Here is a 25,734-nt window from a genome sequence, read left to right on the forward strand (position 1 = left end):
CACCACTTGTACTCAATGTCTTTCAAAACTTTCAGTACTGTAAGTGATGGTCAGTTCAGTGTTGTAGTAGACAGTATCTGGGCCGGTATGTAACTGACCCCGTATACAATTTATCAGGTACAAAGCATGATGTTCATTTCAGTTTCAGTTTGTGGGTGGACGTTGAACTGTTCTGTGTCATACAGACAGATGTGTATTTAACCTATGCTCACTTACATAAATGGCAGGGACAAATTAAGCAAGAAATACTTGTTGTTATAATGCAATGCAGTTCAATAGGAGTACAAACTGCAGCCTCCAAAATGCTAAAAAGATTGAACCAATGACTCTGTGAAACAGTTTCAACAAAAAAAAACCTTTTCAAGTGCATAATGCAATGAATTACTTCATTGATTGTCATTGTCTTCTTTATTCTCCAACTTTACGAGTTGTGTTCACAGCTTGTGCCACCACCCCCTCAAGTGTCAAAAACAAAAATGTATTCTTTTGTAACTGGTATTTATACTGAGAAGATGAACTGACAATGGATGCTCTTTTACAGCAGTACACAGCTGGTACACCAACAAGGAAAAAAAACAGAGGTAAGGCAATAGTAGAAGAGAAGTAGGAGAATAACCGAGCAACTGGCATAGTGAAAGCAGTTTGTCCCGAAATGAAACTTAATAATTGACATTTAGATTGAATTGTTTGTATTTCTGTATAAAATGTTTATGTTAGAAAATGCATTTATCAGAAAAATGTAATTATGTCACGTAAAGGTCACTGTGTGGCACTGCCATTATGAAGCTAATCACAATTAGAGCCAGTTCAATGGAAAATACATAGGTTATATGCATTGGAGTCCAGAAGTTCAAAGGAACAGTGTATCTTTAAATCACTTTACCTTAGCATAATGAAATATCAAACTACGCTGACTGAAAGTAGGCCCGATAAGCAGCTGTCTCAGAAGCCAAACCAACTGAGCTACCACTGCCCACAAACCTCAGGGTCATTAATTTGAGTCCTGCTTCCTTCCAAATGTCCTTAACCAGTTAGCAGGGCTTTGAATGACAGTTGTCCAAAACTAAAGTATTCACATGGGATCAACTATTTATATAGAACTTGATTTTCATTCCTGCTAATATTGAACGTAAAAATTAGCCGAGAAAGAGATGGACCTGCCTCAGGCTGACGTAAAGGCAGCCCTTGTGCCTAGGTGGAGCAGCAGAACCAATTAGGGAACAGATCCACCTGAAAGCTGCTGCTAAACCCTGACAAACTGTCCTTGAATCTACAGTGAAGGCAAAATTACTTCCCTTAATCCTCAGAGTAACTGGCATTTGATCTTCTTGTATCTGTCTTAGCTGTACGTGGCTGTTAAAAAAAAATCCCAGAGGGCAGCGGTCGTTGTAGCTGCCACAGCAGAGTGTAATAATTGTGTTTTGCTCTTGGCAGGACAGCATGAGCAGTGTTTGGAGAGGGATTCAGGGATCCCATCACTGACTGGGACAAACTCTCAGACTAGAATATCTCTGTCAGACGTGCAATGCTTTTATTACAGGAGGAAGACAGGATTATGGGAGGTACTGGTCTGATATACCGAATAATATGTGAAAAGGTTTCTAAATGTGTGTGTTTCCTGTTTTCTACACCTGCAGGTTGCCAGGTTAATCCTGTTGACAAGAAATGCCCTGGCAGTATATTGAGGCTCATATGAACAAGTTTACCTACAGAGTAAGTATAGCAGAGGCCATCAAACATCCAATAGTAAATTATGACGATTGCCATTGGATGTATAGGTAAACTCCTATTGAGAAACCTGCATAATGATGCACATCCTGCATAAGTTGCACATTTATTTGCTTATTTAGTATTTAATTGTTTGGTGTCTTGTGTTCTTACAAGATCAGCCTGCAAATTGCTGGAAATGCATTAAAAACAATGAGGTACAATGTGAGCCAAATGTTTTAAGCAGCTATTATTAGTTATTAGATGTATATATTTTACCCCCAAATGTGTGTAAATAAACAAGACATTGAGCAGAAAAGTCACTTCACTCATTAGTAAAACGTGATTTTCTTATTGAATTATAATAATTCACATGTATTCGCTTTTAAACATTGAGACATAATTCCTGGAATCCTTGAAATTCTAGTGAGTTGCTGTCAAATGGTATGTGTCATGCAGTTCTCACTGTTATCCTTATTTTTAGACAGCCAAGCATGTGAGAAGCAGGCTGCGGGATGCTTTCGAGGGTGTGGTGCTCAGTGTGAGTCATCTACTGTTTATGTTGTTTTGATATCGACTGCTTTCAGCGCTCATGTACTGGTTCTGTGCTGTTAAAATGCTTAATTCTGTTATTATCTTATGGTTCATGCAGCCTTCTTTGGTGAGCAATGAGGGGGCATCACCACTCAAAACATAAAACAGAACAGTGGCCTGTACATGACTTGTCATAGTTTAGATTTTGCTTATTTCAGTTCTTTGTTTTTTGTGTTTCCTTCATCTCTCCCCAGTGTCACCAGAGACCCTCTCTCCCTTCTCCCTCTCCACACACTCTGTGTTATTAGCCAGCTCTGTTTCTAAGCCCCCTCTGCCCACCACAATGACTAATTAAACATTTAACCACAGAGCTTAAATGTTAACATACTGTGCATATCTGAAGAAATAAAAGAATTCTACAAAATATTTGCATATCTCTTTCATGCACTATCATCCTTCAGTTGTGCAAAATATTATTTTTTACATGTTTTACTTGTTAGACAATATTTTAACACAATTGTGGATTTCTGTTTTGCTTTTTTGCCTCTCTGGTCCTTTATGACCAAAGCTTTTTCCATTGTCTCTATTTAGGGATGGACGATGCAATTACGACAGGTGGGGTTGTGGCACCCATGGGGTGATGGACTCACTGCCATGTGCAAGGTGTTGGACTTGGTGACCACCAGCAGCCAATAGTAGGGCACTTTAATCTGCTTCACTCAACATTAAATGATGTAGTACATTATTATCTGTACCAGCTGTTAAATAATTGACATTTTACATATTGACAGGTTACACACATATTTGCTTTATCCTGCTAAACAATTAAGCTCAAAACCTTAAAGACAAGGTCTGTTTTTAACGTTTGTTTTCTATGATGTTCTGCTTTTCTGCAGCCTTTTGCTGTTTGGGTTCCTGTGCAAGCAACACAGTGAATTCAGCTGCAGTGCTGTGCATGGGGATGGTGCCCTGTGTTTTAATCATAAATTCATGAGTCATGATTTTTGCATCGCAGTAGAAAAAAAATTAGTGAGGACCCAGAGGCACTTTCAATGCATCCCTCTACCACTCCGGGAAGGAGAGCAACAAGTTTATGTGTTAGAAAATTCACTGTATATGGCTGGACACGAAAAGGTCACCAGCATAACTTAAAAGGTCACTGGCCACATGTAAGTGCTCTCATATTCTCGCCTTAGGATCATAGTGGTGCTTACTAGTAACCAGACAGAATGGTAAATTTGGAGGATGGGGAAAGGTTGGTGTGCCTGTATTTTGACATATTTCTGTTGGCTGTTTCCACTTCTAGGAGATGGTTGAGTGCATTTATGATATTTCAATAACACCCACGATTACTGCAATTTTGTAGCAGAGCTGATTCATTACCACAAAGAAAAGTAGCCATAAATGAGCCATAAATCATACTAAGTCTCACACAAACAACCATAATCTCACATGTACACTACTATACTCTTTTACACACATCCATACTTTCTCACAAACATATTTATATACAAAAACAGCCCTACTTTCTTAGAAACCCTTTTATTCCCACTTAAAGACATTACCATGCTCACTCATGCACACAACACTCCTAAAGTAGCAAATGAAATATAGAATAGAGGTGTGAACGAGAAAGAATTTTTCTTGCATTCAAGAAATTCTTGTGCATGTGAGAGAGAATGTACTATTGTGTGTGAGATAAAATATTGATGTAAGTGAGAGATTTGTTGAGCATATGAATCAGTATAATGCTGTTAATGTGAGACAGTATGATGGTGTATGTAAGACAAAAAAGGGTGGATGAGAATTAATGACAATGTGAAAAGAAAATAGTGATGAATTTGACTAATGAATGATTAATATTATAAGTAAGAAACAATTATTGTGTGGTTAAGAACTTGAATCCTCATTCCCTGATTGGCTTACAGTCTAGAAAGTCCAGCAGCTTGTATTACTGCTAGTCACACTAGAGCAAAAGGAAGATCTATATCAAGCTTTTGCTTAAAAATGTATTTACCTTCTTTATCAAGATCAGTTGTGTGTGGAAGTAAATGGTAGTGAGAAGGACATTCGTGTTTCTTTCACCTATGCATTGCAATGTGTTCAAAACATTATATTGGAATCTGACACCATAGGACCTGACCACATGATTTTTCCTTTTTCTCAATTTTCCAGTGGTTAGGAGGGAATGACCAAGATTTGGGTATGTAAGAAGCCTTATACTCACATTTTTGTTCATTTGTTCACATTTGCAAATAACTCATTGTTTGTCTCTTGGAATGAGTTGGTAAATAATAGCGGTGTGTTTTGGAATCAGCAGGAGGACACTGTACAGGGACAGACAGCAATTTGAAATTCGATCATTGGCCTATACGGGAATGTCTGACAACTTAAAAAACATCATCCAAACAACCCGAAGTGGAGGTGAAAGGTATACGTTAGGAGGCCTTGGATCACACAATATAATGTCTTTACCTTCATGGAAAATGAGGGCATACTAGATTACACAGATTAACTCCATCTTGTTTGTCTCCACTACATCTATCTGCCAAGAGTCCAAAGGGCAGCTGCAGTGTTCCCAAATCAGTGGAACAACCATGGATTATCTACACAGGGAGGACAAACCCCTTCTTAACAGTGCTAGAGCTGGTAACTTGGCAAGTGATTATATTTTTTACAGGAAGTGAGACATTCCTCCAAAATTAGGGACTGCAAACAATATAGTTGTTCCGTTGAACAACTTTAATGTTAATGAAATAGTTCTGAACAGGATTCAAGAGACAGTAGACCCCCTGTGATGACAGTAACCATGGCATAGAATTATTTCTAGGTCGAGTGAATTTACTTAGTGAACTGTATCAAAGTTGATCAGTGGACAATGTATCAAACATCTGGGACACTTTTGGTTATTTAGCTAGAGACTGGACAAGGGTAACATTAAGATTTTCTTAGAGATACTGTGCCTTTATGCTCAAGATGAAACCCAGTCAGAACTAGTAGAAAACTTCCCTTAAATTGATTAGGAAGAAATCTATAATCACAAGTGTTTTAAACAGCCTTATAATGCAACTGTTGTAAAATACCAGCAATGTATCACAGTAAAACCTGAAGTGCTTTTCTCAACTAACTGCAGTAAGTTTAAAGTGCTTTTTCTTTTTTTTTAACCCTCTGTGTTACCTAATGCCAAGTCCATGCTCTCCTGAAAATGCTTGTGTGTGTTGATGCAGGTGTTAGGGGTCAGTCCTTAGGCCTCAAGGACTGATTGTGCAAGAACTCAACTGACAGCTGGGGTGAAAAGCAAGCTGGAGCGATAACACAGGATTTTACCCAGTATTGATGGTCCCACTTGCTCTTACACAGAAAAACAGTCAAAAAACAAAGAATTTCAGCTCAATCATACCCAAGTAAAATGTACAGTACCACAAGGAAAACTTCAAAAGGCAAAAAGAGAGTGAAAATTGAATATGGAAAACAGGAGAGATTAACAGGAAGTGAGTGACAGAAAATTAGGAAGAAAAAAGTAAGAATGCAATAAAAACTATGGAGAATTTCAAGGAAAGTTATAAAATGAAAATGAGTAAATGAGTAAAAAAAAATACGTAAAATTAAAAACATAACAAATCAACCAGAGGACATCAGCCTTAGGAAATATATTTCTCTAAGCAATCGCATGAATAATCCGATTGTTATCACTCACAACACAGATGCAGAATAAGAAGTTAAAAAAATAATTTGACATTCTATCAGAAATTACAAAAGCATCTTGAAGAGAAAATATAAAACCATACAAATTTAAAAGGTTTGACAAATGTATGAATTGTCTGGGGGCATAATTTGAAATCTTGTTCACTCTTACTCATTTTTAGCAGAAGCAGGTGGACACTTAATTGAATTTAATGAAGTTTCAAGTTTTTGTTTTTGTGTGTGTTTTACGTGCAAATAGCTTATTTTAAACTTTCTTTACAGACAGCAATGGAATTCCTACTACATGAAATGTTTTGAGTCTGCTTTTTTTTAGGTGTAGTTGATTAGGAATACCAAGATTTTCCTCAACTTAAAATAAACAGACAATTGTCAAAATGTTACATGTTTAGTTGTGCACAGAAAACGTGGTAGACTATCACTTTATCCATCAATAAATACATATTTTTTACCACCTGGAAAAAAATAGTGTCACACAAACCTTTCAAATGCTCCACAGACTCTGTGGACCACCTGAAACATGAGAAGGTCTTGAACCAACAGGTCTCTCTCTTTAAAGCAATCTAATGGCCTGAGACACCCAGCATTTGCCAGGGAAACTTGCAGTGGTTCTGTGGGATGCAACAGGTCAGCCAAAGATGTACATTCGGACGCCTATAAATCACGAGACAAATCAAACAAAACAAAGAAAGATTGCATTTTAAGCAAAGTTAGAAAACCAGGACTGTAATGTTTAAATCGGAAGCCTCCATTTGAAAAAATGTTTTTGACTTTTCACACTGGTTGAATATAACTGTGTATTGGGCTGATTTGGTTATAAAAACTGATTCAGCAAACAAATATTGTTCTGTGTAGAAATTTGATTGTGTTTGCACTAATGAACTGTGACACATAACTATATGCCTAAAGCTGCAGATTAGTGGCTAAATGTATTCACATCAGGTCAAGACAGTATGATTTCCTAAAGAATTGTATCTGCCTTTGTCGATCTACAGTTGTCTTGCTTAACTATGAATGGCTCAGTTAAATCAATCCTATGGGGCAAGTTAAGAGATTCTACAAAGGGCCTATAACTTGACTTCAAATGAAGTAAAGATTTTAATATTTATACCTTTTTACATTCTCATACAAGCCGTGATCATTAATGTCTTTCAAGACAGGCTTCACTGAACATTTCCCACCAACTAGGCAGGAATACAAAGTTGGTGAAATGAATCCTGGTGGAGGACCACCATGAACAAGGCTTACAGTAATAGCTTGACCAGTGATTAAATACCAATCTTCTCTTAGAGCTGGATGAAAACATAGAACAGGCATGCTGAAGCCCCTTGCTAAAACAATAAACCTGTATGATCTGAACCACGACGGATTATGGTATTAAATTATTTATTTAAATGGCTTACTAGAATTGGAAGAACACATGATGGCCTAATGTACACTGCCTTTGATCGGAAATCTTTGTGAATCATAAAGCTGTTCAGTTCCTGGCCCTCGCGCAACTTTGGCGAGACCAGTTTGTTTCCACATGGCACTAAGAGTTCAATGCTAAAAAAAGAAAGTAAACATAAAATTCAATTAAAAACTACAGCAATAAATCCATGAACTTTAACGTGCAAAGCCTAAATATAATACCAGACATCCTCAGAAAGTCTGTCCTTGAATGCTTCTCTTATCTCTGCAATGAAAAGTCTTGCAGTCCCACATTTTCCTCATTTCAAAAGCACTTAAGATACGGCCACAGTGATGCTTGCAAACTTCTTCCTATGCTGGATGAGGTAATAAAATGACATCCTTGTTGAAGGTAAGTTGATTCTGAGTCGGACGCCTAAAAGAGTATACGGATATATATTGCAATTTTTGCTGTTGTTGTTAGTAGTAGCAGCAGTACTGGTAGTGGTAGTAATAATAGTTCTGCAAGTAATGTTAAAGTTTTTTTTTGCCTAAATTTACAATCAAAATGAGAACAGAATTTTATTGAAAATGTATCAACTGATAAGTTCAATTATATAAATGTAAGTAGACATATGTGGTCATACAAACAAATTTTTCAAAGAAGAAATAATGTAAATTTAAACTTTTTTTGGAAAAATGTGGCTTTCAGTGAAACACCTGCAACACTACAACCTTCCACATCCAGCACGCTATACGTTTGGTTTCACACCAGACCAGAGTTTGACTTACTAAATTAATGCTACGCATTTCTTTCTTATTTATTACATTTATCACATTATAAACTATTTATATGTTTAAATAATAGTAAGTCTCATAGTAAGTCCCAAATGCATGTATTAAAAAACATGCCTCGAACTTGACTGTCGATTAGGTTCACCAAACTTGGTCAAAGCCATTAAATCTCTTTTAGTATACACAGAAGCCAATCAGGAACTGAGAATTTAATATTATTTCTGAATTAATCAAACTCTTGCACTCTGACAACTATTGTCTTTCACATATCCAGTCACTTTTTTACATTATCTATAATTCTGTTTCTTATACTTGACAATTGTCATATACATCTATCATCCATCTCTCGTTCATTTGCTGCAGTGCAGTGTGAAATATCTACTTATACATATGCAAATTTTTGTTAAACATACACTGTTGCCCACATTTTTTATCATATTTAAGTACATATAATATCATCCTCTTTTTCATAAACATCATGCAATAATATAACATGGGCATATGAATATAGTAATCTATGTTAGATAACTATTGTGTAGGAGATTATGATAGTGTGTATAAGAAAGTGTTCTTCGGTGTGTTAGAGAAAATAGTAATCTGTGTAGAATAGTATAATAGTAAACAAAAGACTGTATGATTGTCCATAAAAAAGGGTATAGTGGTATGTGTGAAAGAGTAAAGTAGTGTAAATGTGAGATTACGATGATGTGTGTGGCTTAGTAGGATTTGTGGGCTCAGGGGGCCTCTCATAGACCAAAAGCATTGGTCTCTAGAGGTCGTCTTGCCAGCTCAGGTTGCACAGCAGTGTGTGTATAATGTGTTCAGTCCTAAAACCAAATTGATGTCTGAGTCTTTACTTACTGCCTTCATGAAATGGTCTTTTGGTGCTAATGTAGTGGTGTGGAAGCAGGGCACATTGGTCAACTGGCAGCCGTAAATGTGCAAACAATCAATGATGGAAGCAATTTAAAGGTTCAAGGCTCACTTACAGTGCAATCCTTATGTAGTTTAAGTCATGACGAGATTAAACTTGAACTTCTTCACAATTTGTGTATGAAACACAGGGCAGATTGGGCAACCAGATACAGCCAGACACACTAACTGGCAAATGAGGTAAAAACCCACACTGTGGGCTTAGGTTACTCACTGTCCAACTGAACCAAATTGTGCAGAATAAGAGGAGGCAAAGACAAATTCAGAGAAACACAAAGAAACTAACAAAAAGTATGACATGTAGCACACTGGCCAAAAAAAACTGACCTCAAAAATTAGGCAGAAACTTTGGTTAAAGAAAATACAGAGTAGAGGCTGTATGGACTCACTGGAACCTGAGGGGAAGGACACAGTCACTGAGGTTAAAGAAGATGAATCCTCTCCCAAAAGCACCAGATAAGAAAAAAGCCTGCTGTGAGCGGGGAAGAGACAACTACTAATTTTGTGGAAGAGGCCACAGAAGTAGAAAGGAAGAAGAAGAAATAACAAGTGACACTATGAAGGTCACAGAGGAAATGGAGCACAGTTGTGTGAGTCTTCTTTGGCAAACATTGTAGAAAAGATTGAACCAAAAGCAACAGATGTGGCCAGTGTGACGGAAACTAAGATAATCATCACAGAGGAGATAGAAAAGAAGTCCCAAGGGGGTTGGAGAGATGGAAATTCATCTTGGGAGGACACGGATTAAGTTGCAGTGAGTCTGAAACAGTGGTACTGTAACTAGACGCTCTTAGTTGTAATGACACGGGTGGTTGATACACTTGTAAAGGAGGTCGAACCCGCAATCTCTGAAAAGGCTTCAAAGGAAGCTGAAATCATCCCAACATAGTCTGCAGTGGAAACTGAAGTCACAGCTTAGAAGGAACCTAATGAGACTTTGACTGCTGCACAAAACTGACCACAGAGACTTTGGTTACAAAGATTGTGGAACAGATACAGGTTCTAGAGATATTGCTACTGACACAACCGAGATTGCTGCCAAGGAAGCTGGGGTGGAAACAGCAGTGGCACAGAGGAGGTAGAGGAGGACTCAGTAGTTGTTCCCAACATAGAAACTGAGGTTGATGCCATAGGCATGCCATCAGTCGACTGATAACAAGCTGGATGGTCCCTCTCCTCTTTAGTCCACACGATACAGTGCCCATGGTTTCCCAAAAACATGTCCAATTCCAGTCTCCTCTGAACACAGAACAGTTTTCCATTTTAATGAGCCTAGGCCCAGTGAACACAGCAGCGTTTCTGGATGGTGTTCACATGTGGCTTCTTTTTTGCATGATACAGCTTTAGCTTACGTTTGTGGATTGCACAGCCAACTGTGTTCACAGTGATTCAGGAAGTGTCCCTGAGTTCACATGCAGTGATGTCCAGTAGAGAATCCCGCCTGTTTTTAATGCAGCACCACCAGAGGGCACAAAGATTATGTACATCCAGTTTTGACCTTTGGCCTTGTCCCTTGCGCACAGAGATTCCTTCTAATTCTCTGAGTCTGGTGAGTTTGGTGATAATTATATACTGTAGGTGGTGGGATCTTCAAAGTCTTTGCAATTTTACGTTGAGAAACATTTTTCTGAAATTGTTCCACAATTTTTTGACACAGTTTGTCACAGATTGGTGAACCTCTGCCCATCTTTACATTCGAGAGGCTCTGCCTCTCTGAATGCTCCTTTTATACCCAGTCATGTTACTGACCTGTTGCCAATTAATGTAATTAGTTGTAATATGCTCCTCCATTTGTTTTGGATTTGCAGCAATTACTTTTCCAGCCTTTTCTTGCACCTGGTCCAAATTTTTTGAGATGCTTTGCTGCCATCACATTTAAAATGAGCTAATATTTTCCATGAAATGGTAAATGGTAAATGGTCTGCACTTATGCAGTACTTTTCTACCTATTGGTACTCAAAGCGCTTTACACTGCTTCTCATTCATCAATTCAAACTCACAATCACACACACAAACACACACTAACACAACGATGGGGGGAGCTGCTATGAAGCTGACCAACACTCACAGGGAGCAACTAAGTTGGGGTTCAGTGTCTTGCTTAAGGACAGTTTGACATGTGACCTCAGTAAAATGTCTCAGTTTCAATATCTGATATATTCTTTATGTTCTATTTTGAATAAAATATGGGTTGATGAGATTTGCAAATCAATACATTCTATTTTTATTTATGTTTTACACATCATCCCAACTTTTTTGAATTGGGATTTGTATTAATTAACACTAAAAATACTCAGTTTTATCTGTTGTTTATATTCGTTAAAAAGTAATTGACATTGTGTAGCCTATACCTGAGGCGGGCAGTGTGTAAATGTCACAGATTGAAGGGCTGTATCTGTATTTGTTAAAGAAAACCCAACCAAGGTGAAATCTTTTAAATCCCTGTTCTCCCTGCTGTTGGACCGTGTCATCATGTACCACTGGACATTAGTAGAGGGCTTTATTCAGTTGCGTCAGGATGTCATTGTCATTGTCAGTCACTTCTGAAGTGTTGTTAGTCAGTGCTCATGAAATTTGAATTATAATAAAGAGAACTGAAGCTGTCAGCAGGACCCCTCTGTGTAATCTGTCTGTTGTTGGTACTTGGAAATCACCTCTCGCTATGAGAGCGTGTTCTCGTCCTCGCTCGTATGATTGGAATGACACAATCAAACATCAGAGGTCACTGTTGTGCTTCAATAGCACTTTTAATAAAACAGACATTTCATCCTCACAACAGCAATGTCTGGACAGAGAGGGCGATGGGGTGGGGGGGCTGGGGGCTGGGTGAGGGTTCCCTCTGCTGATAGGCTGGTTGCTCCTGATAAAGTGAGAGGGAATTGGATAAAGAAAATTGAACTGTGCTGTTGAGAGCACAGTGCGGGGACGATGAAGAGGAAGGCGTGTGTGTATTGAACAGACTCATCTTGGCTGGCATGTATTTCTCCTCTCGTGTCTCCCAAAGTGATAATATAGCAAAGAGAACCCCTGACCACAACCCTACACGCTCCCCTCCCCTACACATATTTACAGGGAAAATTAATACATTCAGTTAATTCACTAAGTAACAAAGCTAATTAATCTGTGTTTTTAGCAGAATCCACATGGTTTCACATCCAGTTTTCTGTTCCATTCCTATAATCTTTACCCACACAGCCCATCATTAGGTTTTCTATTGATAAACGACTCACACAAAAATTCCCCCACGCACCCCCTTTTTTAAAGACTGTTAAATCCCACTTGCCCATATTTATAACTATTTACAGAAGCAGCAATCTAACCATCACAAAACCCACCCACCCTCCAGTCTCATTCACCCCAACCCCACACCAACAAAGTCCCCCTCCCACCCGATAGCCAAAAAAACCCCAACAAAATAAATAAATAAATAAATCTTGACACCCGTTTTGCCGCCCTGTTCCACACACTCCCCACATCTTACCCTGTTCTAAAGAGCATGCCAAGTTTAACAATAAACACAGAAAATGTCTCTATACAGAAAAAACACCCTTAAAAATGTTTTTTTCTTCCTTCTCCCACAACGGTGGACATGGACATAAGACAAGATTTCAGTAGCAACAAATAATCATCATCTTGCTCCGGTTTGGGGTTATCTTTATTTTAGTGCTGACAGGGGCCAGGTTTACGCATCAGAAAGTCTAGTTGTGTGGTTTCAGGGGCCGTGTTGTGAACAGTATAGGAGGGCAGGTTACTCTGAGGCAACACTTGGCCAAGGGGCAGTTTGGGAAAGGGGAGTTTTGGAGAGGTAAGGGGAATTTATTATAAAGGAGCATTTCTACTTTTACATTTTGTTTGTTTGTTGAGTTGTTTAGAGTCAGAGGTGGCGGGGACTGGGGTGGCCGTTGTGGTAGAGCTTCTGCTTGATGTGGACCATGTTGCCGCTGGAGTCTTCCAGTTGTCTGAGCTGGGCTCGGCGACGGAGGTCTCGAAGGTTGCAGAACTGGGGCAGCCATGACCAGGACGGGGTATCTGGAGGAAGGAAATAAGAGGTAACAGGGCAATCAGAGGAGGCGGGTGTTTCAGGTGTTGCTTGAGAATCAGACGTACGCGTCTCGATCGGTTCTATTGCAAATTATTTCTTTACTTCAAAACAGGGCATGAAATCACTTGTAAGAGTATGTGTGCGACCCGGGTAAGAAAAAGACCGTTCTCTGAATTGTTTTGGTTAGAAAGCGATAAAAGATTCATTTATTTAAGAATATGCTCAATCTCAGCCTACTACACTGAAATATTTAGGTTTCAAAACTAGACACAGGGCCCCTCTCAAGGTTAGCAAGTGCTGCCTGATTTTATGAACTATTGTCCCCAAGGGGAACTCCCTGAGTTCACTCTCACTCTGGTTGCTCTCTGTCAAACCTATCCTGAAACCTACGCTGAATGAAGAAAGGTTAGTATACTTTGGCGCAATACTATTACCACTGTGCAGTATGTACCAATACTTACTTACAGACACAAAGTAACAAAGTTTGTGAAATACCACCTGAAAACCACCTCTATTTAGTATTTATTCTAATATTACATGGAACATAAGCAGCAATCTTTGGAATTTTGGAGCCACTTGAACTTTTGGATACATATTGTAAAATATTTTCTATAAAATACCTTGTAAATTGCTAATATGTGGGCTACCATTTAAAGCATCGCTTTAATGACTAACCAAAAAGCAAAGCAACTTAATCCATTGTTTTTATGTACAAAATATTACAGATATTGTGATCGTAGACTTCTAAAGAGCTGGCACCTGCATGTTTGTTGTGTATAAGATGTACATCATTTTTTTAACCAAACGTGGAATATGGGTTGTTTTATTAAAACAGATCGCCAATTAGATAACCCACACAAGGTCACAGCTATAAAGCCCCACAGGATCCAACATACTTGATAGCCACAGCTCTGACACAGTGTGCAACAAAGTGAGCCTGAGCACTTTTTTAATTTGGACATTTCCCTTTATTCCACAGTTGACAATAGAGACAGGAAACAGGGACACGAATCAAGGAAAGACAAGTAGTTGTTCAGACATGAGCAGACATGAGCACAGACAACTGAAAGCAGGTTTTCAAAGCCACATAGCTCTGAGGACACAGTTGTGAGATCAAGACCCACAATAGTGTATAACCCGCCTTAGCTTGGTTTTCTGGCTCTAAATCCAGGTGGAGTCAGGCAGGACCAGCAACACAGAAGACAGATCTCTGTGCTGTGAACATTTCTATGTTATAGGTAATCCAAGCGCTTTTTTTTTTTAATCACTCATTTATTTCCAGAGATAGATGTATGTATGAATTTAGGGCCAGGCTGACATTGGCATTTGAATTTAAAAAACAGATATAGATGTGTTTCAAGCTGAGAAAAAAATGAACTAAAATTGTCTCTCCATAAAAGTGAGTTATGACCTCCACACAAATGTGGTCCTGGAGACTGGACGTTTAATATGTCTCTTAGTCACCAGCTTCATCAAGCTGTAACACTTTGTAATTCTTGGAAGCAGGGGTGAGGTTTTTAGAGTGAGGACAGAATGACAGAGACGAGACAATAGTAAACGGCACCAATCTCCTCAAGTGCACCGTGGCTGTGCCCTTGATGCTCTACATTAGTGTTTGGCTGCACTGTTGCACATGTATCTGGGTATAATTTGTATGCAGTCAAATAGGATTTCCCATGTGAGATTAAACACAAATGTTTGTCTTTAACCAAAGAGCAGCCTACACGGTTTACTATACTTACAGAATACACAGGCTTTACTCTAGAAAGTGAAATCTGTTCATGAATGTGTGGCGCACATCTTGAAGAGGGGATGACAGAGCAGATAGTCGTGCTTGTCGGGTTATAAACTGGAGCTGGCGTGGCTATGCAAGGTCCACAGAGACAGCAGGGGGGGTGAGAGAAGGTGGGGAGAGCCCTAAACAGCAAACCCAGTACCAAATGGCCCTGCTAGAGGATGCGCGAGTGGAGGGAGGGGTGGTGGTGGGGGTGGGGGTGAAATTAGGAGTGAGGAGGTGGGGGGGGGAGAGGGAGTTATTTATAGCTGTGAATGGGTATGCTGTCCACAAGGACTGCTCTGAAGGGTATCCAAAGGAAGAGGGGCAACAAAGACAGGTTTCTCTCATTTAAATAAAAGGACGGAGAAGGAGTGAGGAGAAAGGATAATGCAAGGCAGAAATGGGAGGCAGCAGAAAAGGAGACGATGGTTGACCCTGAACGACAAATCATAGGTTTTCTCCATTTTTTATAATTGTTTTCTGTTTTTCTTTCCCCTGTGTCTTTGCAACAAGAGGCTCCGGTATCGGATTCTCACGACACATCAGTGATAAGAAGAAAATTAAAAAGTACTTACAGCAGGAAGCATTGTAAGGAACATAGCCAGAAGTAGATTCAATAAGTGAAAGGGGGGGTAGAGATGGAGTCAGGAGGGGGAAAAGCAATAGGAATCAATGTGCATCTCAATGCACTGTCTCTGTCTGAGCGTGTGTGTGCGTGTGTGTGTGTGTGTTTCTCACTTGCCATTCCAGCTGCTCTCTTTCATTCTATTTATAGCTCTGGAGGGGAGTGTGTGTGTGTAAGTGGGGGTTGGGGATATGACAGCATCTCCATCCCACACCCTCATCACCCACATACACACACACACACCCTTCCCCGGCTCACGTTCACTCCTCATCTTGGGTAGGCTAAACGAGTGTGACCTAACTTTAACGTCACAGCAGACACACACACACACACACACAGGCGAGGGGCATTCCCTCCCAGTACCAAAGAAGCAGCCTATATCTCTCACTCTATAACTGCTGCTGATGAATACAGATGTTCCCTCCTCTCTGGGTGTTTTTTTTTCTTACGATAATGTATTTTACACTGAGAAAACAGATCTGTCGCACATGCTGCAAAACCCTCACCAACACATCACTTACACAAGTCACGCACCATGTTTGTTGCAGCCTCATTTACAAAACAATAAGAAAAACCTCAATTCCATGTGCTATTTCTATCCTAAAAACCTGTATTAGTGTACTTTCAAATAACTTATAAGTAGTAACCAGCATTCTGTGATCATTGCTTGATACTTTTCCATCCTGCCTGAGGAGCTTTTGGATGGCAGTCCAAGAATCCAGGTCACATATCCCCTATTTTAGCATTATCTTTAAAAGTGAGGATCCAGGTCACCTCCACAATGCAGGCGTGCCTTGACACTAAGCGGCAAACAGCAGAGAGCAGATAGAATATCCAACCTAAATCCTGTTTGGCACGTCTTTGCTTCTTTTACACATGTAACTAATTTGTGCCACAGGAATAAAAACTCTTCATTAGTGCTCCCCCCACCTCTTAGATTTGAGTCTTGGTAACAGTGGAATGTCTGTGAAACCATTGTGACCGTGTGAAACTAAAACACTATAATCCAGGATGTTAATACTGAGCTCATGAGCGAGTGTCTTGCCAGTGCTCTGAGATGAATCCTCTGTGTTGTTGGTGGTTGATGCCTCATCTGCAGACTGCCAGACTATGAGGGATTTCATGCTGTCATGTCGTGATTTCACACGTGTGTGTAATAGCTGCTTGGCTTTAGTTTCACTGAACGCCTTTTTCTATTTTATTTTTTATTTTTTTCTTGTGTCTCCACAACCATGGAAGCCAAATGGCGCTGGTGAACTGTACACCACATGTTCTGACTCATTTCATCTGCTGCATTTCTTTTCTTGTGCTAAAGAAACATGCATCCTTCATCTGTCAGGAGGAGATGGTAGGAGAAGTGAAATAGATATTTCAGAGAAGAGGCGCTGACAGGAGACGGGAAATTAAGGATCGCACTCAGTTGGATTTAAACGTGGTGTGTGGGAATGTAGCCTTCAATACAGCACAGCAGATGGTAGTAAAGAAATGTATTTCTCAATGTCTATTTCTCTGTAACTACTGAATATGTATTCATATATTTATTATATTTATCATCACACAAAAGCAATTTGGGTGACAGTTTTTTTATATAAATGACAGCAAAGCAAGATTTCCCCATTAGACAACAGAATTGCAGCTGGCATGACATAATTAATATTATTTTCAGTGTATTTGTGCATATATGTGAGATGTGTGACAAATGACCCTTTTATTACTGAGTGTACTCTACAACCCCTTTAGGGTGTGGTCTCATTTCAACTGAGCAGCTTTTTGTAACGAGTTAACAAAAAACTACATGTACCACCAGCATTGTAACCAATCTGGAAAACTACAATGTCTATGACAGGACTTAATAGCTGAGGACACATGAATTTAAAGCTTAGCGTAGCTTCTCCACTGTATACTGCTATTTATTCATTGATATGGATTTAAAGGATAAAGGAGATTGTTGTCTATATTTTATTTACAGACACTAAAACCCCAAATGAACTGTGTTAACAGGTGTAGATCATCTGTATGTGCAGTCGAGCTCCACTGCTGTTCAAAATGTGGGATGAAAACAGGTTTTATATTAAGTTCACTGATCAGCCACAACAATATGACCACCAGTTGATTTTAGTGTAACTGACCCTTGTTCTCTATAACATTATCAAGACCCCCTGTATATAGTCTATGGTTGATTGCTGTGTATCATGTGACATTTCTGGAACTATTGCATCAAAAGTTAAACCGATACCACTTACCACTTACATACAGTCCTGCTGGAACTGTTTTACAACTGAGCTGTAAGCTGCTGCAATTGGCTGACGTGTTCGGTGACGTCAACACCAGAAAATGCACTAACATCAATATTTTAAACAGGTGCTTCATTTTGTTTTTAAATATGATTTCAATATTAATTAAAACAAAGTTTTGTGGGGTTTTTTTTTAATATCACAATATAATTGTGATAGATTTTGGCTCCAAAAATTGATCAGCTCCAGTCAATGCCACAGTTATAGAAAATCGGCACAGTGACAAGATTTAATATCTTTTGTAGCTAATTAAAATCATTAAGACCACAAAGTTTTTTGTTTGAGAAAACGTTTAGTATTGGCTCATTAAACAGCAGTGCTGTTCTCATGTCTCCTGTCGTGCAGCCTGTAATACACAAGTGTGACTTGGGCTTGATGGGACATCTAAATTAATCATCGTGATTTGACCAATTGGTAAAACAGCTGATTGCTAGTTGCAGCCCTAACTGTGACTGGTGTCTTGTTGTTACTGTGATATTTTCAGGGAACCAGTATGGCGTCCAACATGTCACTACACCAAACATTTTTACTTCTTCTTGACCTCAGCTCTTCCTTAGTCAGAATGCACCACAATATTTGGATCTGTTCTCTGAAAAGCTTTGTTGGTATCAACATGATAATTTAATGGATCCAAATCTCAGTCAGTTATCACAGGTCTGTCACTGCTTACTAAACTGGAGTAATAGTCATTTATTTGAGTAAAATACATCCCTAGAAGTATTTTTTCTTATATTTGTTGATTAGGAGAAAGTCATTCAAGGTTTAGTCTCCTCCCGGCTTGATTCTGGTGACACGCATGTGGTTTTAGCAGGAGGAATATCAACACACTAAAGTCAGTTCAGTGCACAGCTCCTAGGCTAATCATACCCAACAAAGAAGGGACCACCTCACTTAAATCCTTGTAGCCCTTTCACACACTGCCTGTCAATTTTAGAATTGATTTTAAAGACTTAAGTCAGCCTATTTATGTGATTTTGTCAGCCCAGTGTGAGCTTGCGTGTGAGCCCCAGAGCCCCTCGAGGGATTCAAGTCTTTCCTCATCATGATGAGATATCCGGGCTCGAGGATGTCAGGATTGTAAGTCAGTGCCCTATTTGAAATCCTTCCTCAAAATTCTTTTATCTACTTTTATTTCCTTTTTTAATTGTTGGTTGTAACCGTGCTTCATTTAGTAAACGTTTATTCTTTGTATTTCTCTGCTTCATAAACTAGAGGTGGTAAGTAAATAGTTAGAGTGTTTTGTGTTTTGGTACAATTCAGAGGTACTTTACACTTTAGAGATCCATGGCATTGTTATATCTTTATTAATTATTAGAACCTTTTCTTTCAAATATTTAGCAGTTTACAGTAGACACATAAAAAGAGTTCACAATACTTATTTTCTCCCTCTAAAACATTTTCACTGGTATGTTGCTTCCAGCCTTTGTTGGTTTTTGCTACTAACTGGGTCAATTTTAGAATAGAGTAAATCAAATAGATGTTGGATGATGTTTCAAACTAAACTCTCAAAATAAAGTATTTATACTTTCTTTCATTCTACACACAATTTTGATTTGTATACAATGATAGTTACAACATTCTATTTCCATATGACTACTATACTGTGTCCTTGAGAGCATTATTAATGAAAAAGATCCAAAACATAAATTCAATCTAGTTTCCTTGATAACCTATGTCTGAATTATCACATAGTTGGAAGGTTTAGCGGTGATTTTGCAGGAGGGCACAGTAAAATGAGAAACAAGTCAGCAACAAGAGCCAGAAATGGGACAAGCAATGGGGGGAAGGTCATTTTCTAGAGCTCTGTCAACTGTGAATTAGCTACATGTGTACAATTAGCTACATGGTGGATGTGTACATTTTTCTAAACAGGCATTTTGGCTTTAATGGAAGATGTTGTTATTTAACTGCTCAAATTAAAAATATCCATGTGTGTGTGTGTATGTGTGTGTGTATGTGTGAGAACATGCAGTGACATATTCTTTCATTCAAAATGTGTAATATTTTAATATTCTTTTATCTTGATTTAACTCTATTCACACGTCCCTGCATCGGACAGTGTCTATCTTACCGTAGTAGCGGCTCGCCCTCCAGGCCCTGACGGCGCAGTGTAGGACTCCGTCCAGCCACAGCAACAGCCAGCTAATGCAGAAGCCGAGCAGCAGCCCCAGCATCAAGTCCATCTCCTGCTTGGTCACACTGTCACTCACAAAGTAGTTTTCCGACGAGTCCACCAAGGAATGGTCCCCGTCATATGGGATTACATAGTGGACATGATGCCTGGGATGAGCAGGAAGGTAATGGGAGCGTTAGATATACACATTTGACAATATCAAATATCAATTTTGTGTCCAGGCAATCATCCTTTAAACAATATATAAAAATGAGCAAAGCTACAATGAACATGTCTAAGAGACATAGATGGGTAATGAAGCAAAACCAAACTTTCATCTGTCATTTGAATGTTGTTGTTTGATGATGGTGAAGAGCATTTTTTTACATGTCAAAAAATATCTATAATATAGTTTAGAAATCTGATGACAGTGAAGGCCACAGTGTATGATACACATACATTTTTTTATTCACTAAAGCATTGGTTCCTAACCCAGGGCCTTAGGAACCCAGTGTGCTGCTTGATTTCCAACTATTTCTACTTAACTAGTGTCGTATCCACTACTGGTTACCTGGATCAGGTGTGTTCAGTGAATCAAAAGTCAGAAAATACCACTTCACTTGGTCTTTGCCCCCACTCTCATCTAAAATAGTAACTTCCATCGTCTGAATGCCTGAACACACCTGATGAAGGTTATCAGCAGTTAGTAGGCATAGTTGGAAAAGGGTCCCTGAGGAGCAAGGTTGAGAAAGCCTAAACTAAAATATTTAAGTAGCCCATCAAATGTGGAATATGGGAGCATCTGCGATTGTTTTGTATATTTACTCATTATTCTGGTGTTTACTTTAATTTTCCAATACTCTGTATAAAATGACCTTAAAAAAGGAAAGGTGGACACTTTTGGACAATATGTATTAATATACATGCATGAGCAGTTGCAGGGAGAATAGTTTATGTTATATAGAGAGTTTCTAACTTGAGTGTTGTCTTGAGATTTCTGAATTTTAATGCATTTGCACTAATCCAAGCTTTGCTGGAAACCTCCCTGAAGCCCCCTCAAGGTCCCCTGGGTGTCCCCAGGCTGCACTTTAGGCAGAAAAGTTTATGGTCGAGTTGTAATACTGAATTAGCAGAAAAACCTCATGGCCTGAAAAGAGAGTGAGCCGTACCTTGCTATCATCTGCAGTGAGTACTGCTGAGGTGCCATGTAGCCTGGCATTTACTCTCTTTATCTAAGAGGTAAAGTCCCTACCTGTTCAACAAAAAGGTTTTGGGATAAATTAAAATATGGTAATTGTGTAAACTTATGGTGCAAAATGTACCAAGCATGCAAGAGTATTTTCTTATTTTAATCAAAGTGAGCTTCATCTTTTTTTAGGTCTTTCTGGTGGAGTCATATTAATACCAATCATAGAGTTTATTTTAATTGTTCCAAAAGGAAAAAAATCTGAAGGGAATCAATATAAAGCCAATTTAGCTTGTTTTTCCACAGATCTACAGGGAGCATGATTGCAGCTCACCAGGTGGCAACATCAGACGGGAGAAGAAAAAGGAACGGTGGTGAAAAATATGTTAATTTTATACTGAGAGAATGTAAATTTAAAAGAAAAGATATGTTTGCGGCAGATCAGTGACATCTGTCATACGGTACAGCTCTGTATATCAACCGTTGAAGCAGCTACTGACAACATTATGCCCATTATAAGTCTTACTATACTCTTATTACCTGCTTTTCTGAGAAGTGAATGAAGAAATCTAACAGCACATGCTGTTTTCTGACAAATAAATTACATAAACAAAAGATTTAATGGCTGGATGTGAGTATAGGCACACTGCTTGTACTAAGACTTAAGAGTACAAAAAAAACAGTATACTCCAATGTAGTTTAGCATTTCTGAAAACACTAGTATGGTTTGGTAGTGAGGTCGATATGTATGGAGAATTGGCTGATATAGTTTGGATGTAGCTCCTAAAACAATAGATTCTACATTTTCTGTAATGCAACATGACAGTGCCCTCAGTTAGACTCTGTCTGCCTGGTGAATTCATCCAGTTTGTATCAGGTTTTCTACATACTTAACTACATACAGTATCTGCTTAATTTGCCATTGACTGGCATAACACGTAATTAATGAAAGCTGCAGTACTTAACACCCAGTATCTCATGCATCTTCACTGGCAAAATCTTGTGATGTCCTGTCACTGGAGTTGTACTAATGTCTCTGACCTGCTTGGCTGTAATTTAAAGAAATATGAGCAGCTACAGACAAAGACAAAATCTCCACCTACACAAACTTCCTTAACAGAAACTATGATTGGCAGATGATGCTTGGATTAGTGGTACAAAACATTTTGTGCCAAATACGGAGAACAAAAAGATGATGCAGATCAGCACATCAAATATCTTACTGAAAAAGCAATGGGGCCACATGGGGGATTAAATCCCACCTTTGGACTTCATCAACCTGAGCCATGCAGCTGCTGAGGTCCATTAACAAAACCCTTTCCCTAAAAACCCAAAGCAAATCTAGGTGTTAAAATAACCAAATCCCTTCCTGTTTGTTACATTTCCCAGAAGCTTTTGCCCCTACATCTTGAAATAAAAGAAAGAATTACTCCATGGTGACTTTATTATCAAATTAAGCCCTGTTCTCCAGCACCTTGCAATTCTTTGTGTGTGTGTGTGTGTTTGTGTATGTGTGCTGTTCTTTTCTAGTGTAAAAATAAAAACTATTCTGTAATTATTTCACCGTGGAAATTCCTCATAAGGAGCATCTTAGTACAACCATCGTACAGTTTCATAAAACAACATGACACCAAAAAAGAATTCACCCAGTAACATCCACTCCTTCCTCACTCCAGAGGCAGCTATTGCGGGCCAGGCTTCACCCCGTCAGAGAAGCTACAACTACATCCAAATCAGAGTACAGAGGCTGCCAAATACAATGACACTGGCTGTGTCCTCAAGTCTGATAAGGTTAGCCCTGTGGGCGTCACAGCACCTCCGTTCCTCACGTATGGAAGAGTAGACAAGAGAAGCCCATCCATGTATCCCACGTTTCTGCGCTTTATGTGAAAACACACAACGGACTCTGATTCAGGAGTGTTTCCAGGTCAGTGAAAGACACTACAGCAAGCTGGAAACTAACAGAAGGAGCAGAGGTTTAGCTGCAGAAGTTTTATATAATCAATGCCTGTGCATTGAACAAATGCTACAATAAAAGACGGATGATCTTTTTGGCAGTATAGATAAAAAGTATAATTACTTTATTATACTGGGATTACTTTATTTTTTACTTTGTCAAAATTCTGCTTGCATTTATAATTAGGCCTCTTGTAGCATGATGGCATAATTGTCAAAATATTACAAGATAAGACTGTCAGTGATGCATCATCTCATCACCAACCTCCAAACATCCTGTTTTTTTAATTAGTTTATATCACATCACATACGGTGGGTGTAAGAGGTCTGACAAGCAAAACCTAATACCACCTGATAATGACCCATTTCTGAATTCACAGGCTACAAAACGACAGTGGAACGGGCCTGTTAATGCTGCTAATGAACTGCCACACCAACCCCTTCACTGCAGCATGAACACACTTTACACTGCTGTTTTCGTTTAATGTGCATCTGTTCAGCTTGCACCAAGTGAATAGTGACATTTCCCTTCGTACACCACTAAACTGTTCTCATGGCTACAGCTAGGCTGCCTGCAAGACATGGGCCTTTCAAAATCTAATAGCTGAAGACAACATAGGTGTGAATCTATTGGCTAAAAGGACTCTTACTTTAAATCTTGTTCCAGCACTGTTGCCATACCCTCCAGCACTGTAGAAAAAAGGCAGAGGACCATTTGTGCCTCTGCTCATCCACACAGTCCACAGCCTGCTGTATTACACGCTTTCTGTTGATGGTAGCTGCATAATAATGCAGATTATACCCAATTAATCTATTAATGAGTGTCTCGCTGCTGTGTTTCCCCAATTTAAACCTGCTCTCTCTGGCAGCAAACGGCAGGTAGGCTGTTGAGTAGCCAGCAATTCGCAAGCCATAACCACTTCCCTCAACACACATATGTTGAGAATTATAGGCCCAGCAGGTTTATAATCTCGCCGACGTCACAGGCCTGTAAGAATCGCACACTTGATGCTCAGATTGTTTTTTTTCAACGGCCTTACATTGCTCACAGTTCATTACCTATTTATGGCTCCCGACACACACCTTCGTATTGGCTAAATGCAGCAAAACCCGAAATGCTCGCATACGATATGTGAAAAACACATCGCGACCAAATGTGTCATCTGTCAAAAGCCCCGTTAAAACATCGGTCGCTATGTAAACGCCAAACCGTGTTGATTTCAGGTTCGCTGTTGCGGGGCTTCACCGCCAGAAATCTTCGAGGCCTCTTCAGCAATTAAGAATTGACGTTTTTTTTGTTTTTGTTTTTTTTAAAAGCACAAACCACAATGTTTACACAAACAAATATTGCTCGAGGATGATGGCATTTACCTTCCACAGTTGCAGTGACAGACGCGGTCCTCCCCTCGTAGATGCGGTAAGATGTAGTTGTGAAAGCGATCCAGTAGTGCGTTCATGTCCATTAAACAGGCTATTGCCTGCAAAGAACCATGCCAGTCAGCTGGGACATGTCAAGCAATAGGCTAGGCTATTCCTGCAGACACCGAGTGACTCTCTGCATTATTATTGACACAAATAGCAACAAAAGGGGGCCATAAAAAAGGACAGAAAATTGCCATTGCATTGGCAGATCCTCCCGCTAAGAGGGGGATTCTTGCTTCAAAACGGACTTAGATTATTTATTTATGACAGCAGGTTATTATAGGTAGGCTAACCTACTTCCACATGTCATCGGTGGCCTGCTTTAAGGTAGTTTCTCTCAAAATGCCATACATTAGTGGAGCATGTGTAATAATCTGATTAAATGGCTATTAGCCACTGTGGGTGAATTAGAAAATCATATTTTGGCTGAGGGAGGTGGAGATGTCTTACCATTACAACTGAAGCACCAAGAATCATAAAAATCATGGTGGTTGTGATCATATGCATCAAAACTTCTAAACTGGCCGTCGTCCTGAAAGCCCGGGGTTTTTACCCGCGGCAGTGGAGACGCTCCGGCTGGGCTCTGGGCGCTCTGTCCCCGCAGGAGCCGCTCATGGAGCCTCCGCGCCGCTCCTGGCTCCCCGTCCCTTCAAACTGCCCGGTCTCCCTCCGTCCCCTCCTACACACTGCAAGCGGCTCTGTCAGCCCTCACTGCGCCCTCTCCATCCAAGTATATCGGTCGGATGCGGCTGCAGCTCGCTCCAAGGAGGCTGTCTTCTCCTAATTACCAATGCAAAAGTGATCCGTTTGTTCCAGGCGTGATTCTATGTCTATCCCAATTTAAAAAAGAAAAACATGAAGGAAAAATGAGATGGGCTCCTTCGGTATCCTCTAAGGGGTGCCTCGATTTCCTTTCTGCCCTGTTCCAAGTTATTCCAAACCGGGGCTGTGCGTTATTACCGGCGAATCCTGTCCTCCATCGGCGAAAACGGTCGATGTCTCTCGACTGGACGTTTCAAAGAGCTGCATCAACTCCTCTCGTGGCCATCGCCCTCGTCTTTACCGGAATGCTTGATAACATCGACATGAGGTCCAGATAGCTCCAGTCGGGAACTAGACCCACCCTGCGCCCAGAGTCCTGTCCGGATCCAGCAAAGGCAGTTGCATCAACGCCCGGCAGACACGCATGATTATCCCATCCTGGCTTCCAGCAGCTACACGACCATCCACTCCCACCTTTAGTGCATGTGCGTGCGCAT

The 25,734-nt window shown here is 39.7% G+C and overlaps 1 protein-coding gene and 1 long non-coding RNA gene across 2 annotated transcripts; one reads left to right on the forward strand and one right to left on the reverse strand.

The window, feature by feature from the left end:
- The first annotated feature begins 239 nt into the window (after positions 1-239).
- On the forward strand, positions 240-6,719 carry LOC137139442 (uncharacterized). Its single transcript, XR_010916325.1, has 6 exons — positions 240-581; positions 1,638-1,713; positions 2,192-2,248; positions 2,833-2,936; positions 4,417-4,444; positions 4,559-6,719. It is a non-coding gene; the product is annotated as an uncharacterized lncRNA (long non-coding RNA).
- Positions 6,720-11,782: 5,063 nt separating this feature from the next.
- On the reverse strand, positions 11,783-25,734 carry tmem240a (transmembrane protein 240a). Its single transcript, XM_067527235.1, has 4 exons — positions 24,926-25,734; positions 24,425-24,531; positions 19,870-20,078; positions 11,783-13,089 (listed from the first exon to the last, which is right to left on the reverse strand). The coding sequence occupies exons 1-4, from the start codon at positions 24,980-24,982 to the stop codon at positions 12,935-12,937; spliced, it is 528 nt and encodes a 175-aa protein (XP_067383336.1). The 5' UTR covers positions 24,983-25,734; the 3' UTR covers positions 11,783-12,934.

The sequence above is a fragment of the Channa argus genome, chromosome 13 (genome assembly GCF_033026475.1).
Source record: "Channa argus isolate prfri chromosome 13, Channa argus male v1.0, whole genome shotgun sequence".
NCBI classification, from domain to species: Eukaryota; Metazoa; Chordata; class Actinopteri; order Anabantiformes; family Channidae; genus Channa; species Channa argus.

Excerpts from the sequence above, each read along its gene's own strand:
- tmem240a (XM_067527235.1), bottom strand. The coding sequence starts at position 24,982 with ATGCATATGATCACAACCACCATGATTTTTATGATTCTTGGTGCTTCA. Across the intron at positions 24,532-24,925 it reads TTGGTGCTTCAGTTGTAATG|GCAATAGCCTGTTTAATGGA; the intron begins GTAAGACATCTC and ends GGTTCTTTGCAG. Across the intron at positions 20,079-24,424 it reads TGTCACTGCAACTGTGGAAG|GCATCATGTCCACTATGTAA; the intron begins GTAAATGCCATC and ends TGCTCATCCCAG.